The 10,225-nt window shown below is 34.6% G+C and overlaps 1 protein-coding gene and 1 pseudogene across 2 annotated transcripts in view; both read right to left on the reverse strand.

Annotated features, from left to right (window-relative positions):
* Positions 1-1,459: 1,459 nt before the first annotated feature.
* LOC9308829 lies at positions 1,460-8,761 on the reverse strand (annotated as a pseudogene).
* A 531-nt stretch (positions 8,762-9,292) lies between these two features.
* The window catches only part of LOC9310914 (putative F-box protein At4g05475), a 5,542-nt gene continuing 4,609 nt past the window's right edge, over positions 9,293-10,225 (reverse strand). For both annotated transcript variants that reach the window (XM_021020784.1, XM_002874800.2), the window contains exon 2: positions 9,293-10,106. In XM_021020784.1, coding sequence (XP_020876443.1) covers positions 9,536-10,106 — 571 coding nt within the window. In that variant the 3' untranslated portion in view covers positions 9,293-9,535. The remainder of the gene's footprint in view (positions 10,107-10,225) is intronic.

Genomic DNA, 10,225 nt, shown 5'->3' on the forward strand with positions numbered 1-10,225 from the left:
ATTTAAGTACAAAAATAATTCGGTTTGATTTTTGTTTTGTTTTAAAGATTTTATACCAAATAAAAGTTACATTGTAATCTAGAAAGAACAAATTCAAACTTACCCAATAAAATTTAAATTTAAATTAAACAAATTCGGTTTGATTTTGTTAATGTTTTATTATTAGTCGTTGTTGCTTACTGTTTATATATGTTAAATTTGATAGAATTAAATAATGGATAAATCATAAATGTGGTTAGTTAGATGAATAAATAGTTAAAGGTGAATGAATAAAATATGTAATAGATGTTAATATTGCATTTTGATTTCAAAACGCATCCTGTGAAGTCAACACGCGCTCAAACAAGTTCAAAATAACTTCAAAAGAATATTTTTACATAGTTGATAATATTGATCAGTTATCAACTTACAAGCATATAACAATTTAACAACTTAGGAATCAAGTGATATATATGAACAATTAATATATTGTTTAAATTGGGTTAACTAGTACATATGAGACATAAGATCATCTCTATTCATGAGAAACCCAAAGTGTCTCTCAAACCAAATTAATATTTATAATTTAGTTATATAATTAAATTTGAGTTGTAAAAATAAAATTGAACCAATGTACAAGAGACAAGTGTCTAAAGTTTCTAAGAGTTCTACAAGTGGAGATGACAGTGACAAAGTAAGTGTGGTGAGAGTGACTGTTAAACAAAACAAGACTTGTCTATGTGAGAACAAGCAAAGGGACTAGTTATTGCAACATGGCTTCAAAAACGTTTCATCAGTTTCAAGTTTTCAAGAATTTTGTATAATTCGGTCCCTCTCTTCAAATCAAGAGACTGATGAATACAAGAACACATAGACTTTTGACTACCTATTTGGTTTTTTTTTCACACATATATATACATGTACACTACACGGGAATCAAAAATCAAAAAATGAAAACATTAGGTACAACTCAAATTGATAAGTTGAGATCTTACAAGGGAGTGGAGGTACTAAAATGGATGAAGAATCGAATATCGATACACACAATGAATAGCTACTCACCTGATTTATCACTGAGGTGGTGGTATTTGGATTAACAGTCAAAACACAAATACTCTGTATTGTCCTTTTCATGATCATCTCATACTCCTTTTCTACTTCTCCTATCATCTTATACTCCTTTTCTACTTTTCCTATTAATCAAACGAATAGCTAGAAGAAAATGAGAGAATAGTTGTGTTCATTTAGTTAAAAATGTATTTTGGTCAAAATAATATACTATTTGGCTAATCCATGAGAACTCATTTTGATTTTGTCCAAAAGTCAGAAGAAACACTTTAAAAAGTGTGTTTTGTGAAAACATTTTCTTAAGAAACAATTTCTGCATCGTACGCGAGTTACAATCACGCACTACAAACTTAAAATGTACAAAGAAAATAAGGGACTTTGAAACACTACCAAACCAACATAGAGAAAAGAGGACTAGAGGAGACATGAACAAGTTCATAATGTGACATACTGACATGACCATAAAAAGCAACTTGTGTTCAAAGAGATATATAATATCTAGTCCCGATAAAAGTCATAGTAAACCTCAATGTTGTCCAAGTCATTGACAAAAGTGATATCAAATGGGTGATCAAAGGTTGAGTCATGATTTGATGTGTCTAAAGTATTTGATCCTCTCAAAACATCTTCCAAATCTCCGACAAGTTTAAGCTGGAAGCACGTTTGTAAACACTCGTTCCAGGTGAGGACAACCATCAAGAATGGCATACAAGCGTGTGTCACTTAGGTTGTTCCCATAAAGGTGGAGGTGGCGTAGTTCTGGCATGCTTTCAGCGATTTCTAGGGCATAATCATCATCATTGCGAGAGTTCTAGAAACCCCTGAGGAGTTTAACTTCAATGTCTTTAGTTGTGGGAAAGCGTGGCCTATATCTTCCAAACTCAGTTTTAAACATGAGTGTGAGACCTCGAGGGTTTCAAGCAATGGAATTTTTGAGATTGCGTTCACAAGTCCTGGCCTCGTCACCCTTGGAAAGCACATTGCAAGTCCAAGACTTCTCAGATTCCTTGATCTACAAATATATAATCGCGCGTGTGTCGAATTACATCATAAACGATACGAAGAAGAATAATAAAAAAAAAGAACATAAGAAATTTTCATAGTACTAATCAACTCAGAAGCATGTAAATAAGAAGAGCACAGAAGAGCAAACCATTTGTTTCAATTGGGACCTAAAAGATCAAACTCTAAAGATGCATTAAGCAAGTCTATGATAAGAATTGTATAAGTTCTTAATCTTCTTATAATGCTAATAACCTAACTACCTGTTTTCATTATTAACCATGACAAAGGAGAAGTAATTATGTATGATATGACAGTAACGATGTGAAACAAATCAAGACTCGATCGAACAATGTGAGAACTAAGGACTATTATAACATCATCATATCAACAGTGACTTCAAAATAAAACGGATTTTTTTTTTACTCCTAAAATATTATAAAGGCATGAACATTGCACTACAAGAAATATGAGCATTCGTAGCAGTCATTTGTAGCGCTAATTTACGAACTGCTACTAAAAGTATCAAAATCGGATTGCAAGTATTTCGCAGCACTATATTAACGCTAGGATATAGTTTTCATTAAGCGGGAACTTAACTCAGTATTATAGCGGGGAAAGGTATAATTTTGGAGGTAAAAAAATTGGGTTTTCCCACCCCAACCAAAAAAGTCTCGCTTTCTCAATAGTAAAAGACTAAAAGTCTTGTCTTTTAACACTTAGCTCAAAAAACAAAACAAAAAAAGCTTTCTCCAAAATTTCAGATTCAATCTCAAATTGTTTGATTCCATTGTGAAATCTGAATACCCATTGCATGAACTCTCAGAGCACAGCATCTCTAAAACGTTATCATAGGGTTAGGCGGTATAATTTTTCCCAATTGGCGCTACACTTAGAATTTTTTTTGGGGGTTTTCCTCTTTGCCTCTTCTTTCTTCGATTTTACCTTAGAAACAATTTTGGGGTTTTCCCTTTTGCCTCCTCTTTGATCAAACCCTAAGCTCAGAACTCTTTGCTCGCTCCTCTTTGCTCTCTAGTTCCAACACAAATCTCAGAAAGAACCCTAATCTGACATCTCTTTGCTCGCCCATTTTCCTTCTATGCGACCCAATCGAGCTCCTCTTCCTTATCTTTGCTTGCTCCTCCTCCTTGTCTCTTGTTTGCGACCCAATCGAGCTTCTCTTTTGTAGTTTAATTTAAGCAAAAATTTCAACCTAATCGAGCTTCTCTGTTTGTGAATCCCACTAAATCGAAGGTAAATCCCACTTAATCACAAATTGTTCTTGATTTGTAGAGATATCTGAGAGAGAGAGAGCTGTGAGATGACGACTGTTAACGTTAATGGCGTTTGGGTTTGGTCGATTTAGGGATTTGAGGATTTAGAATTTGGGGATTTAGGAATTTGAGGATTTAGTTTAAGTGAAATTTGAGTTTTGCTCGTTTGCTCTGATTTTCTCTCTTCTGAAACTGTTTGCTTCTCTTGTATTTTCTAGATTTGAACTGATTCTTCATTGTTTTGTAACTTGTCTTATCGATTAGTAATGGAACATTTTGCTCTCCAAGATTGTACTATGATCGATATACATTGTTTTGTAACTTGTTTTATCTACATGTTCTTTGAACACTATACTGACATTTTATTTTTGAGCTGCTTTGTATTTCTTTCAATCAATACTATGAAGTTGTTAACTGAGTTATGATGAAACAACCTTGTTATGTTTAAACGAGTCCTAACAATTTGAAACTAGCTCTGGATTTTTGTCTGCGTTTTGTGGTGTTTTTGTTGTGTTTTTGTCTGCGTTTAGATTCTGTATGAAGCTAATTTGGTTTCCTAGCTAGCTTTTGTGAGTATAATCTTTTGTATAAAAAAGAATTGGATCGAATTGACTCAGTTTTGTTTGATTGTTGTTTAGAAGTCAAAGACTCTAGCAAATCTAGTAAATAATGCTAGAGAATCGGCTTTATATAAGTTTTTATTTACTGTCTTGATTGTGTGATGCATAGATTTGGAAAAGTTTGTAATTGTAAAGAACATAAAAATCAATTTGTGTGTCTCTAGTTTTCTAAGCTTATTGCGATTTTTCCTTATGCTCTCTGGTCATTACCAGTTGCTGATGATATTTTGTTGACTTGTAATTGTGAATTGTAGTTGGATTTGCGGATCTGTATTTGCGGCTCTGTAGCTGTTCAATACAAGAACTACAAGGTATTTACGGCTTTGTAGCTGTTCAATTAAAGATGAGTTGTGTTGTAATGATTCTGATAATCCATGTCGTCTTTTTGTTTGCAGGATCTTGATTCCTAATCTTCAAACTTCTTGTCCGTTCCTACCTTGTTCTTTTACTTGTGTAAGATGATATTTCTTTACCTTTTTGTTATACATTTGGTTTATGATGTGAGTGTCTGATCATTAAAGTTATTATGATAATGTATGTATAAATTGGTGGGGAGATTGGGTCGTATTGGTCTAATATGGACAAAGCATGGGCTTGGCTTCCAAGGTATGCATCTCTCTGATATTTTCATAGATGGTTTCATTTATAGTGATTCTGAACTTAGTTTTTTTTTCTTAAATTATTATCTTAGGAATAGTCTTGAGTATGAGGCTGGAGCAAAGAATTTTGTGTATGGAGCATCAAGTAGTATGGGTAATCCTGCAGAGATTCTCTGTCCATGTGTCGATTGTCATAATGTTTGCCATTGGCTGATAGATACTGTAGTGGATCATCTTGTGATGAGAGGTATGGATTTGAAGTACAAAAGGAATCCATGTTGGTTTAATCATGGGGAGAGGAGAGAGACAGTCCATAACAGACCCTTAGGACCAAATGCTTGCAAGGTCTGGGTTGATGTTTCAATGATTGACAATGCTAAAGTGTGGAGGCCAAATTCAGAAGTGCAATTCATCGTAGATGCACAAGGCAACTGTTGCTTGGCCTAATGACAAGATAGTCTATCTCTGAAACTTCTTAAGTACTAAGTTTTTTCCCTTTATGTCGAACAATTTGTTGTTTTAAGTGTCGAACACTTTGTGTTTTCTTTTATTACATGTACTTGACTTTGTTTTCTCATGTTACTAATTATATGTTATCTCTTGGCAAAAATATATTAAACACAAAAACACATACTTAAAACATTTTATTTGGAAAAAATTGAATTAATTATTTTAAGGCATGTACTTTAGGTTTCAGGTTAAATGATTTTAAAGATTTTTTTAAGATTTTTTAAATGATTTTAGAATTTTGTAAAAGAAAAGTTAAAAAAAAAAAGGAAATATAAACAAATATAACCAAATCTCAAAAAGACATAAATATTTAATTATAATATTAATAATTACAAAAATAATAACAAAGTTATAATTTTAAAGAGTTTAGGGTATAAAGTTTAGGGTTTAGGGTTTAGGGTATAGGGTTTAGGGTATGAAATGTATGGTTTAGGTTTTTGGATTATATTTGTTTGAAATAGTAATAATATTAATTATAACAAATAATAACATAAATAAAATTCATTTTTAAAAATAGTTTAGGGTTTAGGGTTTAGGGTTTAGGGTTTAGTGTCTTAAATAGTAGCTAATATTAATGATATAAAGTATACTATTATAATATAAATGAATTCTATCATTTTATTAATTATAACATCATTAATATGTTTCAACAATATGATTTACACAATAAGAAGATTAGTGTACATGTATTCTAAGACAATCATATGTGTTACCTTCAAATTTCTAAAAACGTTGCAAATTTTTTTTTTTTAAATTGCGAAAAAATTATATAATCATGTAAATAACTCATAAACATATTAATTCATCAATATTTAATTTTTAAAAAATTATATAAATAGTAAAAACACATTTTTATGCCTATAAACAAAATAAGCCAATCATAATGTTTCACTCGGATTGCTGATGTGGCGAGATCTCAGCCATTCATCGGATCTAATTTACTCAATCTAATCAATAAGTAATACTCGGATACATGACGTGGCGAGATCTCATCCTTTCAATAGCTTTGGCGGCTGCATGTTTAAGGTAATCTCATCTAACTAAGTCTTTGGCGAGAACAAAATTAACATTTTCTCTTCAACCTCTCATCCGTTCTTCACCATTCATTGCCATCTCCGACTCAAATCTGAGAGAACCAAAGAAGAAGATGAAGAAGAAGAATGGTGCCGTTGTTGAAATCGATCGTAGTCTTTTGATTTGATTAGAGATCATAAGCCCTAATTTTCCGACATTCGTCTCTTCCGGTGGTCGGTTAAGCTTATGGTGTTAGATCCAGTGTCTTAGATCTTCCTTTGGCGGGATCAACGAAATCTGGACAATTTCCGGTGGTTGGGTAAGGTCCTTTTTGGCTGAGGTCGTCGGCAGTTAGCTATTGATGCTTATGATTTGGTTTTCGTATCTTGAAAATTTTGATTTTTTTTTCAGCCTAAGCAAAACCACGAGAACAAGGACTTCCATCCGACAGCTAGAAGGAGAGGTGCTCGATCTGTGACGATGAAGATAAGCAGAGACTTTATCAGATGCTCAAGGTACCTCCACACGCTCTGCGTGATTGACCAAGCAAAAGCCGACAAGCTTGCAATCTCTTCTTTCAGGTTATATCTCGTCTTTGGACTTGGCCACTTGTGCTTTGGATTTCTGATTATTGCTTGCTCATGTCTATGATGTGTCTTACGGTGCAGTGATCTCTTTCTTCTATGTGAATCTAGCTTAGATTTTAGTGAACTGTATGTTTGTTTTAAGTTAATACATTGTGTTTATTGATGGCTTGTAGTCAAATCTGCAGTTTACTTTTGTATATAGTTGATCTCATTGGACCAATTAGGCAATGTTGTAATTCTTGTATGTGTCCTGACCACAAGTTACTCTTCACTGCTCTTATATCATTGTATGTTGTACAAACAATAATACAATGATTTGCTTGTGTCTCTCTTAGTTAAATATGTATGTCTGCTTATGTTATTTCAGTTTCTTGATTTCAGGTTGTTCATGTTTGACAACTGTCAAGAACGATGACAAGCTTGAGTTCAGCAAGATCCTTGAGGCATGGCAATTGTTATTGGTCTCTGTATATGCGTTGTGACTCTATGAAGAAATAGAGAGTTCACACAAAGCCAAAGGCTCTAAGGTGATCTGCTGATGGAATGGCGTTTGCTATTAAATGGTATGAGTTGGAGATCTACTAGAGCTGCCTCGGTTTCTTTATGACTTGGTTTGGTGAAGAAATGTACTTGCGTTTTTTTTTCTTTATGACTTGGTTGGTGATTCAAGCCTTTGTATCTTTTGGGTATTTGATAGAATGATTCTTTGTAAAATGTATGTTTTATTTAATATTAATTTTATTTATGAATCAATTTGCAATCTATGTTTTGTGCAATATAGGTTTCAAATAATTGAAATATAGCACATAATAATATACATTACAGCAACATTAACAAGCATTAACAAAATGTCACGAAACAATATCCACCGGCACATATAATGTGTTATCATTACAAGTTAGACATCACAAAATATTTGCTATAAAAACAAACATAATAGCACGAGTGAAGCGCTAGTTAATAATATCCACCAGCACATATAGTGTGTTATCATTACAAGTTACACAGCACGAAATATTTGTTATTAAAAATAACATAATAGCAAAAATAAAGCGCTAGTTAAGAATATTAAATAGCTGAGTAATAGCGCTATAATAGGTCAATTTACAATAGCGCGTAAAAACTGCTACGGTAAAGGGGGGGTCTACCGTAGCTCCTCATTATACAGCGTTTGTAGTTTCGCTACGAAATCCCTTTAGTAGCAGTTTTCGTGTGTTACTGATGCTCATTTTTCTTGTAGTGTTGAGTTGCAAACATGAGTGCATTCATACCAGACGTAGAGTACATTATAAGAAAACTTTAAGTTGCAAGACATACATTCTCGAGTAAGAGTAACTGAATATCCAAAGTGCATTCATAGCAAATCCAGTAACAGGGAATAAAAAGACAAGATAAGTGGAGTTTCATTAACACGAGTGATAAACAAAATAAAAATAAAAATCAACGATTATAAATGGGGATCTATATTTTTTTTTATAATCAACGATTATGAGGATTAGGGCAAAACTTTGTTCATAATATTTTTATTTATAATCAACGATTATAGATGAACAAAGTTTTGCCCTAATTCTCACGAAAAAAAAAGGAACAAACACATTTCAGATATTTCTGCCTCACTCAAAAATATATATATCGACACATATCTTTTGTCTAAAGCCATCAATTTCTCTAAACAAAACAGTATTTGGAGAGATTCCCATGAAACAATTAAAACATAGCGAATGGTAAGGGATAGAGAGAAGATAGGTAACCTATCAGCGATGTAGTCGAGAAGATCATCGTTGACGAAGTTCCCAAGGTGGATTTTGACCAAACCACCCTGGCTGCGATCAACAGCGTGACGGCACATGATAGCCAAGGGGTCGAGCATTCCCCTATCTCTGATCAGGCTTCTCATGTCGATTTTCCGCCACATCGAAGGTTCTTTACAGATGCGTCGCCACGGTCTGCACACCTTCTGAGCGTTGTTCAGAATATCAGCCACGCTAAGACGGATCAGGATCAAAGACGTCAACTCCGACGGAAGATCCGCCCAGTTTCTTGGCTCTTCGTCTTTCATCGGCGACGGAGAGGAGGTTTTCATTTTCTTTTTTGAAAAAGCGGAGGTTGTCATTTTTGAGGATAAAAATCTGTGAATAAGAAGTGATGTGTAGTTTTGGACCTTTCGGCTTGTCTCTAAGTCAACATTTGGTCATCGTAGTATACAGTACAATTCATGCCACGTATAATTAGGCAAATACACTCACGCGCTAATGTTTTTGTACTCGTTTTCTATTTAAGTAAAAGTATAATTCGATTTGATTTTTTTAGGTTTTAATGCTAAGATTTTATACCATAGTTCCAAATGTTGATCTCAACCAAGCCTCCCTGGCTACGATCAACAGCGTGACGACACATGATATCGAGCTTCTGCGGTTACTTAAGTCAATCCTCCGCCACATCCAAGGGTCTTTAAAGACGACTCCACGCCACGATCTACACACTTTCTGAGCATTTTCCAGTATCTCCGCCAAGTTTCTATATCCTCTTTCCTTCATCGCCGGAGGTAATGACGAAGAAGACGACGGCTTAAAGTAGAAACAAATGAAAGAGGAAAGTAAAGTAAGAACTAAACAACCGATCTTTCTTAACAAACCCACTTATGAAAAACCACTGCATTTAGCGAGCTACAATCACGCGCTCAAAGCTTAAAAAGTTAAGAAGGAAATAAAAGGACAGAGAAAATAAGAGGAGACATGAACAAGTTCATAAGTTGACAAAACCAACAAAAACCACATGTTCTCTGCATTGTTCAGAAAGATTCAGTATCTAATACCAATAATAGTCACTGGCATCATAGAGAAAAGAGGAGACATGATCGAGTTAATAAGTTGACAAGACCATCAAGAAGCAACCCTGTGACTCGGATAGAATCGGCATGAAATCATGATCTGAAGCATAACTGACACACCGATATTATATGGGTAATCGGCGGTTGAGTCACCGGGGCGTCTCAACTCTTTGATCCTCTCCAAACATCGCTTCTCAAGATTCCCGACAAGGTTCATGTTGAAACACTTGCGTACATCAAGGTGTTCCAGGTGAGGACAGCGGTCGAGAATGACATTCAAGCCTGTATTGGTTAGTCCGTTCCCCATAAGCTGGAGGTGGCGTAGTTTGGGCATGCTTTCAGCGATTGCTAGAGCATCATCATCACATTCGACGAGAGGGGGCATGTCGCCTAACTGGCTTATGGCATAATTGCCATGGGCCGGCCCTGGGCAGCATAAGGAGTTTAGCTTCAATGTCTTTAGCTGTGGGCAAACGTGGCCTATAGCTTTCAAATCCAGTTTAAGCGATGAGTGAAAGACCTCGAGGGTTTCAAGCAATGGAAATTTTGCGATCCCGTTCATAACTCCTTTGTTCGTCATTGGTTCATAGATTGAAAGTCCAAGACTTTTCAGATTACTTGATCTGCAAATAATTACGTGAAGAGTTAAATCACAAACTAAGAATTAAGAAGAGTAACAACAGTAAATGAATATCCAATAAAGACCATGGCGCGGCTTAATTAGAAGATCAAACTGTACAAT

This window comes from Arabidopsis lyrata (genome assembly GCF_000004255.2).
Source record: "Arabidopsis lyrata subsp. lyrata unplaced genomic scaffold ARALYscaffold_6, whole genome shotgun sequence".
Lineage (NCBI taxonomy): Eukaryota > Viridiplantae > Streptophyta > Magnoliopsida > Brassicales > Brassicaceae > Arabidopsis > Arabidopsis lyrata.